Below are 21,871 nucleotides of genomic sequence, written 5' to 3' on the forward strand. Positions count from 1 at the left end.
GGCACTGTTCAACCGAACAGAAGCCTTTTGTTCGGCGATCCAGTGCCGAACGGAGCACGAACCGTGAAAAAAAAAAATTTCGGAAGAAGCCGGCGAGGTGGTTCCGGAAGAAGCCGGCGAGGTGGTCGGAGATCGGGAGAATGCCGGCGACGCGAGGGAGAAGGGGGAACGGGGGAGGAGGGGTTTAAGGGGGGTTTGAGGGGTTTTTTTTTTTTTCTTTTCAAAACGAAACGGAGGAGGAGGAAGGGGGGTGTATGAGAAAATTTCAAGGGCAATATGGTAATTACACTAAAGGTTAGTTTGGGTATTTTTTTTTGGTTTTTGGGGGGGTGTCCTGAGCAATAGGGGGGTTGTATATAGAACTACCCGTAGGTAAACGGTGGTCCCGCTCTGGTCCACCCGACCCGCTCCGCTTCCGAGTCGCTGTCCGCTGACCTCAACAAATTTACTCGGTTCGTTAATAATACTGTTTGCTACTTTACAGTGTTCCAGAATTCCAATTCTCAAATTACATATTTTTGGATCGGACCTGATATTTGATAAATATTATGTTCTATTTTCAACAGCATTTAGTATTTACAAGAAACGAAGTAGCAATATCGAAAATATAGTATACCGAGCCAAACAGTACACAGCAAACTATATCATACCGGTTCGGTATCGATATATAATATTAAAAACATACTGACATTCGGTACATGAAATTGATTATATACCTACTGTATCGATACAGTAATAAAATGGTACGAATATAGAATTCGGTATCGTAATGACATATTTTAGCATAGAACCTGTTTTGGCCCAACTTAAATGGTTTTACTAGCACCATTTCAAACATGAGTCAACTGATCGATGAAAAGGATCATCTTCATCAAATTACCTCCTCTTCAAGGCTCTGTCTCTTAAAAAACATGAGCGATGCTTGCCCTCTCAAGCCACCGCTGTCACCCTCCTACCACTACCCACCCAACAGTAGAAACAAAACATTGTCAACCGTCCGGGTCAGCGATTCACTAGCGGTTCAAACCTTTTTAGTATATTCCGGATTTTAAGTTGGTCCTGACAGGTTGACCGGGTCGATCTGGTCGGCTCGTTCGGGTCAACCCAATCAACTTATTCAGGTCAAAGAACATTTTTTTTGATAAAAGCGTCAAAGAACATTGCGAGCAAAGATGGCTATCGTGGCGGTTTAATTTTCCGTTTCCTTGTCTTATGTGGCAGTTGAAGGTCCGTACTGTGTAAATAGAGTAAGTGAGTATTGATTGCACCCAGATCACTTTCATTATACCACATTAGCAGTTGGGAATATGTAAGTGCTGTTTAATGACTTTCCATAATGAGCTTGCTTTAAGTTTCTAACCCTGGAGTATCATTCTCTTGTTTATTTCCTCATAACTACATATAGACTTATAAAACCTCATGGATGAACCGGGCTTCCAAACTTTCTCATATTAAATCTAACATGTGCTTCCATGCTTCCCTTTCTTATGATGTTCCATATCTACTTCAACTCTCTGCAGAATCCACGTAACATCCCAATGCTCCCACACCTGCTTGGTTGGGAAGAGGTTCATATTCAAATAATAAGAGCCGTCTTTCGAATGGTGCTTCAATCATCACTTTCTAATTAAGATTTTATTTGGCTATTCCTCTCAATCTTTGTTTTCTTTTTTTTATATATTCTTCAAACTCTTGCCAATCTTTTATTTATGGAGCACTCTTGAGCCCCTACTTTGCTGCTGCAGCGCATAGATTCAATCTTATCTCTTAGGAGCTCCCACACTCCAGCAACTTCAAAGTGAATTTCGATAGTTGTGTCAACAGATAGAGACAGAAAAGGTATAGTTTTTGTAATCAGAGATCACAACTCCAAACTGTTTGTTGTGGGAGAGCGTCACACATATGACATGACAGCTATTGGGACAAAGTTCAGGGCAGCTTAGGTGGGCATAATCTTTGCGGGGCGTATTGTAGGGACTAACAATATATTCTTGAAAGGGGACTCGGCGATGGTGGTCAAGTGAATTCGGGATGAGGAATGTAGAGGCGATGACCATCCACTGCTCAGGGATATGCGTAGAATAGCGAGAAACTGTGACTCATTTCAAGTTGCTCATGTGTATTGGAAGGCAAATAAGACTGCAGACTAGGTTGCCTCCTTCACTGCTCACCGCTTGGGAGAGATTCGTTGGACATGTTTTGTAGCTACCCCTCAATCCTTACGCTATCTCCTGTCGATAGACTCTGTTGGTTGCACTCATCCTAGAACAATATGAGCAGCCATTGCGCGCGCGCGCGCACAAAAAAAAGAAAAACAGCACCCGTGAGCCTGATCGACAGTTTGCAAGCGAAACCCTGGTCACATTTGGTCCAACCCAATAGGAACCGCAAAAACCAAGCGGTCCGAGTCCTCCAAATTGGGCAGCAGGGACTTTTCAGTAATTTTGATTTAGAGAAGGGAGCGGACATCCAACGGTCTACAAATGGGATAAAAGGATAAGGCCTCCTCCCTCCCCTACTCTCCACCTTCGCTCGCTCACACCCAACGCTAGAAGAAGATATCATGCTCGAGCTTCTCTAACACCACCACCACCCCCTTCATTCTTTCTCTGGCACCGGAACTAGTTTTTCCTTCAATAAATAACTCGTAGGAAATGGCGCTTTTGCAACACGCGCCGGCAGTCGATCGAGCTCTCTTCTTGAATTCTTCTTCATCTTCTACTTCTTTCCATCAGGTAGAAGACTGGCTGACACTTCTTTTCTCGGTTCTCAGTGTTGTATGGTTTGTTCTCTCTTTTATTGGGATATCATTGCTCATTGGCTTGGTTGGATTTGTCCTCTTCGTAGCTTATGCTTCAGGGCCCTGCTTTCTTCCCTGGCCATCTTCATAGGAGAAGGGTTACCTTCGAGGTCAGGGCAGGGGCTTCTCCAATCAGCCCAAAAGGTAGGATAATGAGCTCATTGCATTGTATTTCATGTAAGAATGAATGATATATCATAGTAATTAATCCAATTAGCCATCCTATCCTTATGCTTGTCAGGATGAATGATAATGATACACTCCTGTGATAAATTTGAGGACTTCAGTTTTTGTAATGTTAAAAGCTAAATCTAAATCGAAAAGATTTAGAGAAAAGTTGCTCTCCAAACAGAAATTCACAGAGCTAGTGGACTACTCAGAAATACCAAAAAAAGAATATTTTCATGCTTTCCTTTCCATTTGGATTCGCCATCATCAACCTTATCTCTCTGCATCTTGTTGTTTCACCACAACTATACTTATTGGGAGACTACTAATCTCCTAATAATTGCTTGATGCCATCTGTGTAATTATTCTAAATTGATTTCTGTAAAGTAAGAAAGAATAGAGCAATATCTTTGCATCGAGAATCCACTGACACAATATTTAATTAATTGAAATGGCCAGACATATATGACTCTGGACCCAAGTTGACAAAACAGAACGCAATACTGGTCCAAACCTCACCATCTCATTGAATGGCTGGAAACTGTCATTCTTTAATTCCTTCTCACTGTATCCCTGACACTGCTAGCATGTTAAGCTCTAAAGGAATGCACTTGTTGCAGTCATGAACCTTAGTGCAATGGTAAATATGCTCCATTGTGACTTGGATGTCATGACTCATGAGTTTGAATCACGGAAATAGCTTCTCCGTACACAGAGGTAAGCCTGTGTACATCTGATTCTCCTTAGACCTTGCAGTATCAAGAGGATCGTGCGCCGGCCCATCCTTATTTTTAAGCATGGGAAAGAAAATAAATATCCAACAGAATTATAATGACTGAACAACATGGAGAAAAGATGCAGCGACAACTTGAATAAAGGGAAGTTCCATTAACAAAATATAGCGACTGCCACTGAGAAGCATAAACTCAAGTTTTAATGAAAATGTTGACGTTTAGGAAGTACATTGTGTAGCTGTGCAGTCTGAATATTTTTTTCGGAAGAATGAATGGGAAATATCATGAACAAAGATACAGCAGTTCATGTAAGGGCGTCAAGGTGATAATTTTGTATTTATGAACTCCTGGTTAGTGATATTTTGGTTAGAACTAAGATCAAGTAAAAGGCTAACAAACAGCTTACGAACTGTAAAATATGATTTGTAGCATGCGGTATGCACAACCATTGTGATGTTAGGACTCCCAGGTACTGTATTCTTATGATAGCCATGTGTGGATGGGAAATATAACCCGAATACATCCGATTCAGCTGAGAGGACTTTGGCGGGGAGAGGGAGAAGTAGGAGTGACCAAAGAAGCCCTTGATTCCAGAGTCCTTAGAATTTTGGGATTCAGCAAATCGGTTGCGTATTGTATATGAATGGGGTTGGAGGTGCCAACTCTCAGCTCCAACCCAATAGTATGCAGGTGCCTCGACATTCATTTTCAAGCATATCTTGTGTTCACATACAGGATATGCCATAGATATGGTAGCCATGCATCGAACTGTACCTTCAATGAATGAAAACCTGCAATCTTGCCTTGTAAAAGTCTGCATATTAAAAAAAATTCACCTAATTGTGTGCAATGGCTTGTGAATATATGCATTCTAAATTCCTTTCCATGATATGCTCTTCCTGCATTAAGAAAAACTTTGGCTAGAAGGTGACGTGCTTCAAAGATTGCTGCGATTCTTAGTTCCTTTTCCATTAGAGTATGGAAGGAGATTCTATTGATGTTTTTTACACTTCAGATTGCATTGTAGAAGGACCCGGAAGGCGCCAAGCACTTGCATTAGGAGCAATTACCACTTGCATATCTTTAACTTATGCCAATTCTGCATCATGTAAGTGTTGCTCAAAACTCCTAGCAATGTTCTTCTATGAAGGAGTCTTGCTAGCTTTTTATAATTTTGAGGGGCATTGAAAGCCCACCTGCTAATCGTGCAGCATGTTAGTTCATAGAATAATGATGGATTTCTGAAAAGAACCCTGATATGGCTCAGTTGCAGCAGAGGTTAAGAAAGGATTTCAATCTGTCGTAGACCAGAAGGATGGATATTCATTTCTCTACCCATTCGGATGGCAGGTGGGAATCATTATCTTTTCATGACTTATGTTACAAAGAAAACCTCTGTCCTGTCGATTTAATAATTTTGTATGGGATGTGATATCAGTTAGAAGTTACAACCTCTTATAGATATAAAATGTTATTCCCAGGAAGTTATTATTGAAGGACAAGATAAGGTGCTCAAAGATGTTATTGAACCATTAGAAAGTGTTAGCGTTTACATGGTTCCAACTACCAAGCAAGATGTTCGAGACTTTGGACCCCCACAAGAGGTTTGCTATTTCTTTTTATGCCAGAATGTCATATCTGAGATACTAAAGGGTTGCACCTTTTACCTTGAAGCTTTTCCTTTTTGATCTATGAAACTATATGCTTCCCTAACGAGGTTGTTATTAATAATTTTAGGTTGCTGATACTTTAATCCAAAAGGTTTTGGCTCCTCCTTCACAGAAAATAAAGTTAGTTGAGGCAGCAGAGGTTAGGATACTTTTACTTTCTTCAGTTAATTACCCAGCAAATCACGAGTTTTAGCTCTCTTAATGCGCACATGGTTTTGAAATATCTGTAGAACTTGAATTGTATGGGTTGTGAAAGGAATTTTTTTAATAATTCTAAACATCATGTAGGAATCATTCTGTTAAGTGTTTCAGTTTTCTTGTTCAGGTCTGAGTCTTTTCTTTCCTCATGCGACATATATCTCATGGTTTTGTTGCTATTGATAAGATCAATCAGGTGAACGTATAATTTTGACATGCACTATCTACTTTAACCTATTTGGTTTGTATGATGCCATAGCTGATATTTTCTTGTGTTGATTTGAGTTTTTTAGGGAAACCTGAGCTCTGCATTTATCAAATGTATATATATTACCATGAAGATTTTTCGCCTGCATGCTTTTACTTTTAAGTAATAAGATAAATGACTTCCAGGCGAAAGAACAGGGCAATGAATCATTCATCTGAATGAGTATCAGAAAAGTTTCTCACAATTATTTTCCTAACTTCAATAAGTTGAGCTTTGATCAAACTGTTTTGATTGGTTTAGCAGTGGAAACTATATTCAAATCGGATATGCACACTCCTTTAATAACTTGTACTGCCTTATCACAACATTTGAGTTGGTAAATCTGATTTCATAAAAATGGCTAGAAAAACAGGAGAACATTTCCTGATCTGGCTGTATGAGTGTCGGTGTCAACTTGTATTTTTTTATATTTGGATCATCACTTAAGATGTACTTGTTGAAAATTCTAAAACTACTGTTGCGCGGTTAGAGGAAAGAGAAAATGGCTTTCTTATCCCCATTTCTTGGGTCAGTTATGATGAGATGATTGAATACTCATAGAGTGGATGAGCATCAGAAACTTGTACGTTGGATGCTTCTACAAAGCCTGGACCTCTATCCTGTGCCCACACTGTCCTAACAACATAATTTTGGTAGAATTGGTTTATCGAGACAATCTTAAGCATGAAGAGTATAGTTCTTTAGTCATTTCCAAGCATTTTTGACAGGATACCTCAATATCAAGTTTCTTTTGATGTTCTGGTACTAATTGACCACATCTATGAAAATGCACTTCTTGGCACTTGCATTTGCTTTTCCATGACTTCATCATTTCCCCATGCCAAGACATAGTACTTCCATGCAATTGTCTTGAATAACATTTGATTATACTATTTGGTTGGCAAATCCAATTTATTTACAACACAAATGTTTTCTTTGTGGGGGAGGGGGGAGAGGGGGGGGGGCACTCATTGTAGTCTCATCTTTTAGTTTTGAAGTTAAAAGAAATATATTTCCCTAAAATTCTTGTGAAGAGAAAGATATAGATCATCTGAAAAGTAAAAAGAATTTTCAATTATTAGTTTTAATAGTTTCTGTGCTTAATGTAAGAATTTTGACATAGCTAGTAATTTCGTTATTTATTAATGTACTTAATGCCACAATACGAATCCCATTAATTACTTGTAGATGTTTTTTTGTATTCATGATTATCTTCTTTTAATTGCATTAATTAAATCATGTTTGCTTATCTTTGCGTGTTTTCTGTGATACCACAACCAATAGGGCCCTCTTCCAATATTATAAGATCAGTTTGGTGAAGTAAATCATGATTCTATGAAGTTCAAAATTTTTATGACTCATAATTAGCTTGAGTGCAAATTATGGTTCCTCTAGTCCCTTCAAAGTTACTTATTGATTTTTAAGATAGTATGATGAGTTCTGAGTTCTGATTATCGTAATTAATAGTTAACCACAATAATATCCTTGTTTTCTTGAAAATTCTCGGTAACATTGCTCATACTTGACAATCTTCTATATCAATTAGTAAAGCTACTTTCTCCGATCTATGTTGAAAGTTTTAATTAGGTCTATGTCATGTCAACAATATGATTATATCATTTTGATGTTTCTAGTCATGTTGCTCTGGACACTGATGTCCTTCTATGTGCATACCTGCAACATTTTAGTTGCTCTTCGCACTCAGTCATTCTCATATCAGTTGGCAAAGTTGGCTTCTCCCATTTCTTTACTGAAATATGAGTATTGCAGTTATCTGGCTGAATACTATTTATCCATCTGCTGATCAATTCATATTGATTACATATATTTTTTCTACCATTGGTCATTCTAAAATAATTTAGTTTTGAGCTGCAAATTGTGACAAAATGTTGAATACCTTCATTAACTCCATAAACCTCTGTTCTTATGCTTGTATAACGTAGTTGCTTCTAAATAGCCCTTGCAGTTTTTTCTTCTTCTACACAGCATGTTATCCTTTGCTGGAGTAGTTGCTACTAATGTTTCATGAACAACTGGTTTGTTCTGCTCAGTCTGTGATGTTGTTTATCAATTTAGTATCTACATGTTATTGGCATTGTGCAGGACCTTTTGCTTTCTTTATATTGGTGATTGCATTGTCCCATGCCCACATAGCTGCCATGTTCTTGACACTGATCATCCGCACAGAAATACCAAGTCATTCAAGGTTATGTATGAAACTACAGCGCACCAGGCCCAACTTCCATCCTCATGACTTTAGCTTCTGACCAAGTCTTTTCTACATTAATGCTTGTCACAACTTAACTATTGTCCAGATGCCCTGAGATATTTGGAGATCAACATCTTCCAGTTTGCATCACTTCCCACAATTCAATCGAGAGAAATGTGTTTTCTCAGGCTTAGACACCCTCGACTAGTCTTCTCAGAAAGCCGCGTGCATGCCATTTCAGATTGAACTTATAAAATTCATTTACCAGATAAATCCATCCTGTGATATCAAGATTTTTTTTTAAAATTCAAAATAAAAATTCGGTATCTCGTTTTGTTCATAACTCATCCTAGTGAAGCATTGCTGATAGTTTAACAACTGCTGGTTCTAACCGAAAAGACAGACTATAAAATAAATTCCAGTTTGGTTAGTTTTTCTTGCATACTTGTACATCTCTTAGAAAGAATGCGGTATATGAATGCATTTGTACAATTTTATAACAAATTTGATGTGAGGTCTTACTATTATTATCTTTTGCTAGAGTTAAGATATTTGTACAAAGGTTAACTTATGCAAAGTTGTACTGCTTGACCCAGCATGATGATGATGGGAGAGCTTATTACACCTTTGAGTTCATTGCTCGGGCTCCGAACTTCACTAGACATGCTCTTGGTGCAATTTCCATTGGGAACGGTATGAAGACAATTGCTGCACATAATCTTAAACTGTATCTGTAGGTGAATCGAAATGAACCGATGCCTATATCCATTGCTTATTGTTTGATTACTTGCATCTTCATATTATTCGAGAGTCATCATTGGTTGTATGTAATAACCCTTTATCCAATCAAATATTATGAGGAACACTGAGTTATCCTTGCTATCAGTATGTGGAGCTAAGAAAGTGATGAATCCCAGTGTAATAGATGGAGAGAACTAAAACACCCTGTGGAACTCATTACATCTGTCAGTAACTAGTATGCAGTACAACAATTTATGATAGCTTATTACTTTTGATGAATCCATAGTAGGAGTTGATGATTACCTTCATTCTAATGGCACTCTTGGCAGGTAAATTTTACACCCTGACAACAGGAGCCAATGAAAGGAGATGGGAGAAGATGAAGGATAAGCTGCAGACTGTCATCAATTCCTTTAAGGTGTTTGATGTTTATGGGGGATGAAAGACTATTTTGCTATTCAATTGGTTCTGTATTTTTTTCAAGATTCTCCCCATTTTCAGAGCAAATCATCAGCTTTGCAAAACTGTTTTTTTTTTTTAATAAAAAAAACTCTTACATATTGTCATCTTTCAATATAATCAATGTGCAACACAGCTGAATGATGCTTGTAAACCATAACATCAAGTTCACTGACAAGACAAGCAAAGCATGAGCAAGATAACCCACAAAACCCACCAAGAGAAATTAAAAGCATAAGAAACTTAAGTTCTTTAATATGGAATATTCTCCTCCTCCAAAATTTGTTCCCATTCAACTACATGAGCAAAAGAGAACATTCAAAAGTGTTTGGGGAGAAGGTGGCCAAGAGGATGCGAAGAAGGTGTATTGGATGCCATCTGTGCGGTTATGGGGGCTTTTGAATTTTTCTTCGTCTCTCCCATGCACGTATGCATGGATAAAAATAAAACGTCGACAAGTGCGGAGGACCGGTCGCCAACCCAACATTCTCGGACATCCCTGAAACTATAAGTAGCTCTCCTTTCTCTCTATATATTCTCTCTTCAACTCATATATCGCAGGTTGATCTCGAGAGGAATTAATCAAGCCCAGGAAGAAATCAAAGAGGATGATGGCCTCGTCCCGAGTCCATGTGTTGCTAGCCTCGTGGCTGCTGCTCCTGGTCATAGCTCCAGTGTTGGTTGAAGGAGAAAACTGTGATGAATGCTACGCCAAATGCAAAAAAGACGGCTTCTGGCAAATCTTCTGCGTCCGCTGCCATGCCTGCAAGATTGCTGAGGAATGGCATAGACCAATGCCGCCCAACAGCCCTCCTTTCGAGGACACCTACGATCCCTACTTTACAGGTAATTGCGGGCATTTGTTTGGTCTCACGCCGGCTATGAACCAGGTAGATTTTGGATATTTATATAGGACCAAAAAATCTTGATAATATGTTTCAGCTAACCATTTTGAAAGAGATTCTAAGTTGTTGCAAATCGTATCATAGTCGATCTGGTTCATATACTTTGGATGAATCTTGGGTTTTTGTATAGGAACATAAAATATAAGTAATATTTTCTGGGTAGTTATTTTAAGTGAGATCTTGAGTTGTTATGGCATCTCTTTCCGAATTCCGGTTTTCATTATATCAAATGCCTTCTTCTTCACTGCAGTGGAGCACGCAAAAACGGCAGGACAACCACCGGCACCGGCGCAAGAAGTGGAGAATTAGAAAGACATGATTTGTTTGAAAGGGTCGTGGGCTCCTGTCAATCTCTTAAATACTTCCTCCTGATATCCTCTCCTGCTGTAAACGAAGAGAGCACCAACTTGGTGCTTGTTTGGTCTCTGTCAATTTGTTGTACTTTGTTTTCTTTGCTGGCTTAATAATGGGGTGGGATTTCCCTCTCCTTGTGTGAAAAATAAAAAGTTGAAGAAACTTCTATGAGCATTCTTGTTTATGCATAACGTAAATCAGATGGCAGTTTAACAACAAAAACAATTGGTTGATGAGGTTATGAACAGGATAAAATTTTATAGGAGTCAAGTATATGTTGATCTCATCATACATTTTTCTCGATTCTCATGCATTTGCAAGGCAAGTTACGTACGTGACACTGTTTTTTAGGGCTTGGCCTCCTCCTTTGCATCTTAAATTAGTTTTGTAGACCCATGTTGGACTGATGATGAAAGGAGATCTTGCCAAAAAAATTTCCCAAGGAATTTTTCACAATTCCGACAATGATTTTTTAGTTCCAAGTTAATGATCGAAGGAAAAAAGCTTTCTAAGAAATCATTTTCTTCAAATTCTATTGATGTCATGGTGCTGAAAAAGATTGTAGCTGTTGGATAATCCATAAATTGATTATTGGTTCGCTTGCCAATGAAAAATGAAATCAGGTGTGAAGGTTGTGGATAGACATGTGAAAAAATTATTTTCATCAATTCAAAAATCAAAATTAAAATAAAAGTCATGCAGTCATTTACTCTTCGTTGTCTCGAAATCTAGTTTTTTTTTTTTTTTGTTGCGATGGATGATTCGTACATTTCTAATATGGATACATTCAAAAAAATCAAAAAACAACAAATTTCGGAATGGCCTAGACAGCTTCTTCTCTCAATCAAATATCATATGACCAAATTATGGTCTTTATAAATTTAGCTGGTGGCTCGATTTTTGGATGCAATGGATTTTGTTTTTAAATCCTATTCAGCTCTACTTATAATGATCAACATAGTCTATATCGAATTTGATGATCCTCCTAAACATGTGGCATGTCATATCAATTTGAATTTTGATCAGGAGACCCGCTATCAGAACAAATATGTTACATAAACTTGTTTGTTAGCTTACCCCAGCTAACTTCCATTTTAGCTGGTTTGGTGACCAATCATTTTGACTCGCCAGTTTCACGGGCATGTAGAGTACGAAATCTAAAGGCCAAAGGCCAAAGGCCAAAAAAAAAATTACGTTTCCACATCCCCTGGTCTTATTCCGGCTTCTTTTTACCCACCACATCGGGATTTGAGGAGTATTCATTACGAACCTGAATGATTCTATTAGAAATCCACCTTCTAAAATGGCAATATCATATATAATATATATGAATACAGTCAAAAAAATAATATCATATATAATATATATAAATACAGTCAAAAAAATCAAAAAGCAACACATTGCGAAGGGCATTACGCAACTCCGTCTCTCCCATCTAGAGATGATTCTTTGAGTGGTTGGTAACAAAAGAAGCCACTTAGAATGCTCATTTAAAAAATAACTCCGTTTGGTGACACATAGCTAGTAACTCTCGATATCTAAATTTTAATAAATAAATATTAACAATTGAAGTAATATTATCCAAATAGCATCATCAAATCATTTTATTCAAACAGCATGCGAACGAGGTCAAGTAAAATCAATACTATCATATTTTCTTTCTTCTAATAGATACGTCTGAAATTTTCTTCCCTAAATTTAGGTCCTTAAAAAAAAAAACCGATAACATTCCTCTTTTTTTAACCTATACTCCTCCCACGATGGATTCGTCCAATAAAATTTTTTAGCGAATACTAAATTTATTTTTCTCCATCCAAAAATACTAAATTTATCCTTTTTTCATCGTACCTCGCCGTGTAACAGTCAAGGTTTGAGGGACATAGCAACGGATCGAATCTATATCTCCACGTTATCTAACGGTTAGAATTCAAACAATATCGAGAAGCATCGCGACCATCCGATTTTCCTCTCGCTTAACCTGATCACACCCCTGTTTCTAAGTGCCGAGGGAGTCCACGGAACCAAAACAATATCAGAGTCAGCTTATTTCTAGTCCAATAAGCTCACAATCGAGACAAGGATTTCCAACCGCGTCATTAAATCGAGCACTTCGCATGATAAATTTCTTTACCATTCCCTCCACCCCAAACAAAATCTTTGCAAGGGAACTGAAAAGCACAAACTCCAATTGCCGACCAAGATGTATTAATACATTTAGGAAGATAACCACATCCATATACATTATATGATCTTAGAGGCCGCAGAACATTTCATGAAATTAACTAGGGGTTTGCATCCACTCCCTTGGATAAAAAGCAGCCATGGAATCATTTAGCAACGCCTAGGAATCTACATCCAGAAAATAAGCATACAGCCATCTAATACTGGTCACTGTATCAATACATATTTAACCTCAAAACTGAAGAGGCTTAGTAGGATGCCCTCAAAGAAGTGACTTACTAGGATGTTGGCCACACCATCTTTCATGTAGTAACGTCAACAAATTAGGCGAGAAGACATCGCTTAGGACCGTGCTTGAGGTCAAGCAAGCCCTCAACAAATTCAGCACCTGCAATTGAAAAACAATTCACAATTAAACGACACGAAGAAAGGAATTACATTTAGCTGCCGCTGGTAAGACCTTTTGGTCAAGAGCTGCCTAGTTGATATCTTATCAGATGAATGTGGGAAAGAAGAACAAGAAGGTTTGGACCTTGGACCCCAATTAGCATTTTGCTGATGTATGCTAGTGATGCTAATCTAGAATTGAATTGCACACAGTTTGCTGCAAATGGAAATGCTCAGTAACGATGAGCTCCAATAACTTCCCACACTTGGTGCAGGATTAGCACCAAATTCAATAAAACAAAAATTCTATGAAACCTCGGGGTTCCAACAATTGATCAGAACAAATGAAGCAAGGCAAAGGACTCTTTGTAGCTAATCCATGCAAACGGTACACAGATTTTGATAAAAATGGATTGCTCGCACCACCATTTTGAGGGTGGAACATGGACAAGAGGCTCAAGTGGATAGCATAAAAACTTTGATGTCAGAACTCACCTCTGCTTCTCCCAGGCTGGCTTGTGCCTCCTCTAAACTGTTGATTGGTACCATCAATTTGTTGATGATAGAGACAGCTGAAATGGGTGAGAGCGGAGTCACCTCCATCTCGTCTGTAACCATGAATGTCATCATCTCCTTAGCAAAACCTCCTCCAGTACCAGTACCAGAGGTCTGAAACTTCGGATTCATTTCATAGCTGCATTTAGTCTCTACACCGTGCAAACATGTGATAGTAGCAGAAGGGAGACCAAAGCAGGATTTATGACACACTTTGGTTGTTTGTGGGCACATTTCACCAATATCTAACAGCTGGTTGTCGCAACCAAAATAAGGAGCTAGCTTCGGAGCCAATAGCATATCACTGCACTCCTTAAACTTCATGTAATTATAGCTATTACTTAAGAGCTCAACACTCTCATATAGATTGTCAATACAACCCAGGGAAGAATGCTTGTCCAAGAGCTTAAGAATGGATCCCAAAGGAAAGGTGAGGAAACTGAATAGTTGATCCACCAAGTCTTCCCTGGCTTCTGCATACACTACCTTGTCACTCTCTTTACTTAGGAAAAGTTTCACATCTATTCTCTTGGAATCAGTGGCTGTTGATCTATATTTCACTCTGGTCTGAATTATGACTTCCATTATTGACTTCAGTGAATTCTCCGCATCATCAATCATGTCTGGCTCTTGCAAAAATAAGTCCGTCAAAGGCCTTTTCGATACCAATGATCTCTTAAGCAAGCTCAAAACCTACAAACATACCATTGGTGTGAGATGTTATTCCAGGAAGGTTTTTCTCAGAGGAAATCAAAACAAACTTTTTCACCATCAAAAAAAATAGTTAGACTTGATGGTATTCCGGTAAAACGAGGCTTAGATTTAAAACTTCTCACCAAGGGGATTCAGTTTCAATGCAGGGCCTGACCTTGTGCAACTGCTGCTTGGCTTGATTTTAAGGCATCATGATACATGCATGACAGGCCAACTTGGGATAGGATAGCAAAAGGGCAAGCTTGTCTAGGTCTGCAGGGCAGTAGGTGTAGTATTGCAGGATGATCCACAAGTATTGTGCAAGGCGAAGGCTGTAGGACGTGATGTAAGAACAGCTGCTGAAGAATATTGTAAGGTGGCTTGTTTGAAACAAATACTTCAAGAGAAGTAGGCCCAACTCCAGCATTTTGAAAATGTCACATGTCAAAGAAGTACAGAGGCAAGATGGTTAAATACTTGTGTTGGAAATCAGAGAGCACAATTTCCTCGAAAACAAAAGTTGCATTCCCTCATCCCTCAGTTTCTTGAGAGGGGGAAAAACATCATTGGGCCTCTTTAACAGATAGAAGCTTGTAGAGCCAGAAGATCACCAGTAAGCAAGTTTCATTTAAAAATAAAGATTTGTGGGAGTTGATGGGGCATCGTGGGATGTAAGTCCCTGGCAGGCTGGGTTGTTTACTAGCCGACTTCATATCGCAAGGTCTAGATTTCATGAGGCAGAACCTCGGTTGGAGGTGCTAGGACTGTCGAGGGACAGGATCCCAGGTTGAGCACTCTCTGATACTAGGTTTTAACCTCACTCCTACTCATCACTGCAGGTAACAGTGAGGATGGAGTCCTTTGATTGACTTCTAAAGGTGCCTTCCTATGGCTCACCATGCCATGTGGGCAAGTCCTGGTTGTGGTCATTTGACTAAAGGCTGGATCCAAAGTACCCTGGCTAGCACGGGATGTTGCAGAATCCCCTTGGGGAGGATTTTGGTCCTTGGTCCCATAAATAGGATCCAGAGTATCACGAAACCATGCATACTTTGTTCCCAGCCCTTCTTTGAGTTTCTCCAATCAGGTGGCAGAGAGTTTTGGAAGACACTCGGTTAATAAAGTCCTTGTTGACTAAAGTGATCCTCGTTGGCAAGGTTCGTCGAATCGATACCAAGATCCGTACCGGTCGGCGACCGGTACGGTTCGGTATCGGTTTGAATCGGACAGAACCGTTCAGTTCCGGCCGGTTCTGATCAGTTCCAGCCACATCCAACTAGGTTCCAGCCCCTAGAGGACCAGAACCGTTTTCAGTTTGGGCTGAACTGGCCGGTACGGTTCGGTTTAGCAATCCTTGCTTGTTGGGGATTAGTAGTGATTTTCTTCCATGCATGATTTTAGAGTCAATTAGAGTACAAGAAGTTTGGTTCAATTATATTAAAATTAGTCTGGCATGTTTTATTAAGTCTGTCACATTGGCTCCAAATTGCAAAGTAACCTCCAAGCACTCTTGTTTGTGGATTTGAGATTGATTTCCCAAAACCACCCCTATATACATTGCAAGCTATTCCATGAAGGTTATACAAGAGGCATGCATGCATCCACCAACTATTTGCAAATTTAAGGATTGGTGTGAACTAGTGACCATGATAAGGAGAAAAGCACATGTTGTGAAGAAGAAATGCAACAGCCTATGTGTAGACAAGCTAATCAGAACCCGATCAAGTCTACTATTCCTAAGCTAAGCTATCAGAGATAAAAATCCTTGACCACCCCCCCACCACACACACCCACCTTTTTCTTCCGTCAACACAAAAAAAGGAAACAAAGTATAAACAATAGAAATCTTACGTCTCAAAAAATGCCACTACCATTGCTTGTACAACTTTAAGCCAATTTCAAAGCTTTATAACTCCTCATAAGTGACACAATCGTTTGTGAAAGAAACAATTGGTTTACGGATGAATTAAGAAATTCACCAAATTAGCATGCAATGAATGTGACGCATGCTCAACAATGGTCAATTTATTGACTATACTATTGGCTAGTCCAGGGCATATACAAAAGGCAAATCCAAATGTTTATGTTTTCTAATTATACTTTTCCCTAAATGATTCCCTCCACTCTTTCCACTGCTAATTCAATGCTTCGGACAATCTAGCTGGTTATAAAATGATCGATGCATTTTCCTATTTAATAATACTTTTCCCTAAATAATTCCTTCCACTCTTTTCACGTTGCTAAGTCTACGCTTACGACAATCTTGCTGGTTATAAAATGATCGATGCATTTTCCCAGTTACTGTAGTTGCAACCACAAGAAAAATGGAAAAACAATCTAGTTAATGTCGCTGGCAGTAGACATGTTTGATTGTTCAAATTTTAGACATAATAAGAACAAATTGACATTCTTTTCTCAGTGTATTAAACCAACATTCAGCCTCTAGTTTAAGTGCTTGACCAAAGGACTCCCTGTGTAAAAGCTAGTGGCTTCTTGCTGAAGCAAAGTGCAACATAGTTGCCTCTTGCTATAGAACCAGAAGAAATTACTATATCAAGCTATGCGGCCACAAAGAGTTGTTATACTGGAGGTTTCCAAGTTGTTTTTACATGCCAAATTTATATCACCAAACAGCATACACCTGGCATGAAAATTGTGAAAGAATATATCCATCAGAGAGGAACATAAAAGCATTGAACAACAGTTAAAACCAGCGAGTTGACAATGTCAGCACCTAACACTTCATGTTCCTTACATTCATTTACTGACAAATGCTATTCAGTGCCATAACAATATGTTTCAATATTTTCTTTGGTAAGAGGCTCCCACTAGAAATCCCTAATAAATATTTCTTTGATACTTTCCTAACTTGCATGTTTTCTAACTGAATACGGCATTTTGCTGAAGATTCATACATGGGTTTGTCCCTTTCTTTTACCAGTGCACCATTCACAAATTAATTGACCTTCTAAAAGCCAATAACAGCTTGGAGTTTGCATCTCTTATGATCAGATGCTGATTTACACTGTTTTAACTAATGCAAGTAGAAGAAGGATTTCTCTGTTTGTCTCTGTGTGTAAGAGTATGTGTGTGTATGAGAGAGAGAGAGAGACCGATCCTTTCAATTTGAGAAGAGCAATTGTACACAGACAATTTTCCTTTTTGACTCCGCTTAAAGGAAAAAAAAAAAGACTGCCATTTTCCTTTCCCCATTCAAACACAAATCTATACAGAAGCCGCCTGAGGATATTAGATGGAAGTTATAACCCTAAGTAACCACAGGAAAACAGGATTGTAGACTTTTAAGAGTGCGCATTTACATTTCCGCTTCCCACACCCTTCTTTGTTTTCAGAATTCCAGCTAGTTAACTCTTAACATTTTTCCCCTTTTATTCTCACATGATAGATTGCATTGAACATCTGATGGATTTTTCAAGAGTTTCCAGTATTTATAAAAAGAAATGATCAGCCATTGATCTACCCTGTTTTGTCTAAACATTTAGTCATATCAAATTGTTTATACTCTTTGTTAAATTTTTTTTTCCTTTTGCTTTTCAGACTCTAGGAAAACATGTGTCATTGCATTGTTACAGTGTAACAAGAGACCATACTACTCTTGGAGCTAGGGAAACACACCTAGACAATCACGAGATGATGTAAGTATATGACTGCTTAACTAAACATTGAAGTGGACAAGCAAGCATTATTGAATTTCTAAAAAGTTCAGATTATCCAGATTAAAAGATACGGAGTCATTGAATGGATCAATTTTATTCTCGGAATTGCCGCCCCATATCTCCCCCCAAAAAATCTATTAATGTGTAATACCAGCTGCCCCTGGATTGAAACACAACTTCTTACAAAGCTAGTAACCTAGAGGTTCAGTTGTTAAGATATGAGAAGCACAAATAACAATAAAAAGAACTAATTCATTATTTGCACTGGCAGAGAAGCACTTATCAAAATCCTCAAACATAGGAAACACAGAAAAGAACAACCAAAAGTAACAAGTATTAGTCCAAAAGACATGAATAGTACCATTTGGAACTATCATTTGTTGACAACAATTGGTAGATAGCAGACCAGTTTCCCTAGAAGATTCATAGGTTTCTGTTTCCACCTAATGCACAAAATACCAGTTTTTAAAGGGCTAAATCCACTGTATCATTGAACCAGGTCTTGCAGAAAATAGAATATGAAATATTGTCAGATCCAAATGAGGCAATTTTCATCAAAACCTAAGATTTCGAATTTTTATCAACCCAGAAGAGCCAAATGGACAAGTTCTTTTTTTTAAAAAAAAAAAACAGAGACAAAGAGAGATGAACTCACCTCCTCTGCACCCAATTCCACATTCCTCTTCGCCAGAACACTTCCATCTTCGATCCCAAGCTTCTGGATCAAGGCCAGGCTCGCACCCATCGAAACCGGTTTCACCGACAAATCATCACTGACAATGAAGCTCGTTCCCCCCCTGACGAACACTCCGTCCGATCCCTCCGCACCATCCAAATTCATCGCAACAAACGGCACCTCCATGACCTGCCCACAGGGGCACCGAGCTCCAGGAACCGAGCTAAAACCACAGTTATACCTCTTCCTGGGGCATTTATAGTAGACCAGCGGCTCCGAATCATCGACCCTCAAAGCCAAGCCCTCGCATTGGACCCTGGACGGGTTATTGGGACGGAGGAGCATCGTCTTGCATGCGGCGGCCTGAAAGTAGCGGGCGTCGAGATTTTCGACGCTCTTGTAGAGGCAGTCCATGGCGCCGAGGGAGGATTTCTTGCCGAGGAGGCGGACGATGGTGCCGATGGGTAGAGTCAGGAAGCTCAAGAGGATGTCAACGAAATCCTTGTCGGATTCGGCGAAGACGACGCGGTTCTTCTCCTCGTCGACGAGGAGCTTGAGAGAAAGCTTCATAGAGCCGGACATGGAGGACCAGATGACGCGCTCTCGATCGACGATGGTGGTAGCTTTGGGGGTTTGCCGAGGTTTTGGAGAGGAGTGCAGGAAGAGGGAATCGAGGTCTTAGGAGAGAGTTGGGAAAGGAAGAGCAAAGATGGAATTTTTTAACGGAATCGGCAGGCGATCGAAGGGTGGGATGACCAAGCGAGGACTTGACTGCCGTCTCACGTAGCTCTCCGGTACTACGCTTTCGTTACGGTGCCAACTGGAAAAGTTACATTGAACCTCTCTAGAATAACGCATCACGAGATCCGAGAGATTTGAGCCAGCTTCTAAAGACGTCGGTCAATATCCCTGCCACAGAACGTCAGCATTCATTGATCGGATTTCAATAAAACTGGGGAGTATTGAAATAATCCAGGTATCGTCCAGCTGAGTTACAACACAAAAAGATGGAAGAAACATGTCATAAATACACCGGAGGTTAGGTCTAAATTTCAACATGGCAGGCAAATCATTCTTTACCATATGAATGTATGTATGTGTGTGTGTATATATATACACTTGAATTATATAAAAGAAAAATTCCACGATTTTAAATTCTTTTCTCGATTCTTTGAATGATTCCCTATTTAAACTAGTCTATCTCTGTTTGTCTTAACAATCCCATCTACTCTCACCTATTTTTACTAAGATATATTGATGGATTCTTATTTATGGTAGTCTTAAATAGTCAATATATATATTTAATTGTTATAGTTCATAAACTTGTACATTAAAAATGTTCGGTTTCTTCGATGAAATAAAAAAATAAATAATTAATTATATTTAAATTAATTCTTACATTTCATTTTAAATTTTTAGTATTTTTATATTTAATTATTAATTGTTATATTTTTTGTTGTGAATGGAGAATTATATGCTTGATCTGGTTTGCATATCTGATTTGGCTTGAACATGAATATATTAGTTTGGGTCTAGCCTATACTTGAACTTGGTACGATCCAAATGACCCACTAGGTCTATAATTTCTTTTATAGACTTGACTTGGTGGGGTTGAGTCTAGATCCATGAATTGAACATGAAATTAGGTTGGTAAGGATCAAGTGTGTCTCGATATGACTTGATCTATTTGTTCCCTAAAAGAGGGTGTCGCATGCGAGCTCAGTCACAAACGATAATCTTAAAGTCTAATTGTTTTTGGCTCAAGTTGCTGCAGCTAACTCTGCAAATGGACCGTCATCTCTTGTAAATTATGGACTTCCTTCAGCCAAACTGGTCAAGGGCACCGACGGCAGCGACGCTCAACGAAAATTCATCTCCAGACGATCAGATATCTATGTACATGCCTTTGTTAGAAGAAATTGTATTGGGCACCGCGTACATCATGTGGTCTATCATGCACTATGCAGATCACCTCGTCTCTTTTCTGTGGATCCTATTCATCATGCGCTTTGTTTCGGCATGTTGGTGCATGTAGTGTATGGTATAAATTGCTCTTTGTTGGTGGAACCTTCATCAGCCTTTTAGGTAGAGTTTATGAAACAGGTTGATTGCCCACAGTATCAATTCTTGAGTTTTGGACCGGTTCTGGGGTTGCAGGCAAGTGGAAGGTTGCCGTAAGGGATTCAGAGTGGTGAAACAAACACCTAATAAAGGTTTCGAGATGGTGCTTTTAACCGGCCATGGAAAGGGGAAAAGGGAATTGGACCTCATGTCAATGGAGTGATGGAGGAAGACTTTGGCTGGATCGATAGATATTCTCATTTCACTTGTATATGAAAACAAATCAATGTACATATATACATACTCTAATAATCCATACGAGTTTTGCAAAATAATCTTGGCAAAGAGACAAATATAAGAGAGAGAGAGAGAGAGAGAGAGAGAGAGAGAGAGAGAGAGAGAGAGGTAAACAGCAAGTGTGGAAGATGATTAAGTAAATGTGATTTTATTAATATATACAACCAATTCATTGGAGAAAGATTTAAATGAAATGTTAAATACAAATTCATTAGAAAGTTTCCTAGACCAATGGGTACGTAGAACTCTCTCTCTCTCTCACACACACATAGTATTATAGATGCAGATTTATTAATGATTTTTATTTGAATTTAACTCTACAATTCTTGAGCCAAAGAAGGTGGTTTTAATTGTTCACTTGTGTGAATTTGTATGGCATTACAGATGGAGTGAAACGGTGTTTTGAGTCTATAGATATCTTGCAGAAAAGCTATCTCGTGGATATGCTTTTCACTCCATCTGTAATGCCATACAAATTCACTTCATACTGTATCAAAAAGAGCTAGTTATGGTTGTCAGATTTGTTAAATTTAAGCAATTTATTTATTATTTTTTTAAATTCTTTCATGGATAAAAAAAATTAAGCAATCTATTTTGTTGAAACTATATCAAAAAAGATATGCTGATTAAATTGAAAGAACATATATAATTCTCTTATTCAATAATAATGTTATAAATTAATATATAACAACATTATTTTTTCTCTCAACCACTCCGCGTCACTACCTCTCCCAACACTTTTTAATAATTTTAATCCACCACAAAGGATCAAATGCATTCAAATTGTTGATGAATACAATTTTTTCCCCATCTCCCTTTGAATATGAAATCGATATGGGTCCATAAATGAGTTCTTATG

The 21,871-nt window shown here is 38.6% G+C and overlaps 2 protein-coding genes across 9 annotated transcripts; one reads left to right on the forward strand and one right to left on the reverse strand.

Moving 5' to 3' along the window:
* The first annotated feature begins 2,490 nt into the window (after nucleotides 1-2,490).
* On the forward strand, nucleotides 2,491-9,346 carry PPL1 (PsbP-like protein 1). Of its 7 annotated transcripts, none has more exons than XM_026806276.3 (8): nucleotides 2,491-2,735; nucleotides 2,848-2,944; nucleotides 4,718-4,810; nucleotides 4,970-5,052; nucleotides 5,184-5,306; nucleotides 5,440-5,511; nucleotides 8,623-8,763; nucleotides 9,097-9,346. In XM_026806276.3, the coding sequence occupies exons 1-7, from the start codon at nucleotides 2,655-2,657 to the stop codon at nucleotides 8,761-8,763; spliced, it is 690 nt and encodes a 229-aa protein (XP_026662077.1). In that variant the 5' UTR covers nucleotides 2,491-2,654; the 3' UTR covers nucleotides 9,097-9,346. The 7 variants fall into 7 exon arrangements, 6 of the variants coding, with proteins under 6 accessions (XP_026662077.1, XP_008794702.1, XP_008794711.1 ...); XR_015967729.2 differs by lacking the exon at nucleotides 9,097-9,346 and adding an exon at nucleotides 5,698-5,766 and having other exon boundaries at nucleotides 2,492-2,735; nucleotides 8,623-8,719; XM_008796480.6 differs by having other exon boundaries at nucleotides 2,492-2,735; nucleotides 8,623-8,719.
* Nucleotides 9,347-12,654: 3,308 nt separating this feature from the next.
* LOC103710638 (uncharacterized) lies at nucleotides 12,655-19,491 on the reverse strand. 2 transcript variants are annotated; one of them, XM_088702314.2, is made up of 4 exons: nucleotides 18,634-19,491; nucleotides 13,549-14,301; nucleotides 12,946-13,054; nucleotides 12,655-12,834 (listed from the first exon to the last, which is right to left on the reverse strand). In XM_088702314.2, exons 1-4 carry the CDS (start codon nucleotides 19,234-19,236, stop codon nucleotides 12,827-12,829), a joined length of 1,473 nt encoding a protein of 490 aa, XP_088558440.2. In that variant the 5' UTR covers nucleotides 19,237-19,491; the 3' UTR covers nucleotides 12,655-12,826. The 2 variants fall into 2 exon arrangements, with proteins under 2 accessions (XP_088558440.2, XP_038980138.3); XM_039124210.3 differs by having other exon boundaries at nucleotides 12,655-13,054.
* Between the last annotated feature and the right edge of the window lie 2,380 nt (nucleotides 19,492-21,871).

The sequence above is a fragment of the Phoenix dactylifera genome, chromosome 8, assembly GCF_051530095.1.
Source record: "Phoenix dactylifera cultivar Ajwa chromosome 8, Ajwa_hap1_PhDact_Kaust_v1.1, whole genome shotgun sequence".
NCBI lineage: Eukaryota > Viridiplantae > Streptophyta > Magnoliopsida > Arecales > Arecaceae > Phoenix > Phoenix dactylifera.

Excerpts from the sequence above, each read along its gene's own strand:
- PPL1 (XM_008796480.6), top strand. The coding sequence starts at position 2,655 with ATGGCGCTTTTGCAACACGCGCCGGCAGTCGATCGAGCTCTCTTCTTG. Across the intron at positions 5,512-8,622 it reads AGTTAGTTGAGGCAGCAGAG|CATGATGATGATGGGAGAGC; the intron begins GTTAGGATACTT and ends TGCTTGACCCAG. Across the intron at positions 8,720-9,096 it reads TGCAATTTCCATTGGGAACG|GTAAATTTTACACCCTGACA; the intron begins GTATGAAGACAA and ends CACTCTTGGCAG.
- LOC103710638 (XM_039124210.3), bottom strand. The coding sequence starts at position 19,236 with ATGTCCGGCTCTATGAAGCTTTCTCTCAAGCTCCTCGTCGACGAGGAG. Across the intron at positions 14,302-18,633 it reads TGGAATTGGGTGCAGAGGAG|GTTTTGAGCTTGCTTAAGAG; the intron begins GTGAGTTCATCT and ends GTATGTTTGTAG. Across the intron at positions 13,055-13,548 it reads CCAGCCTGGGAGAAGCAGAG|GTGCTGAATTTGTTGAGGGC; the intron begins GTGAGTTCTGAC and ends TTTCAATTGCAG.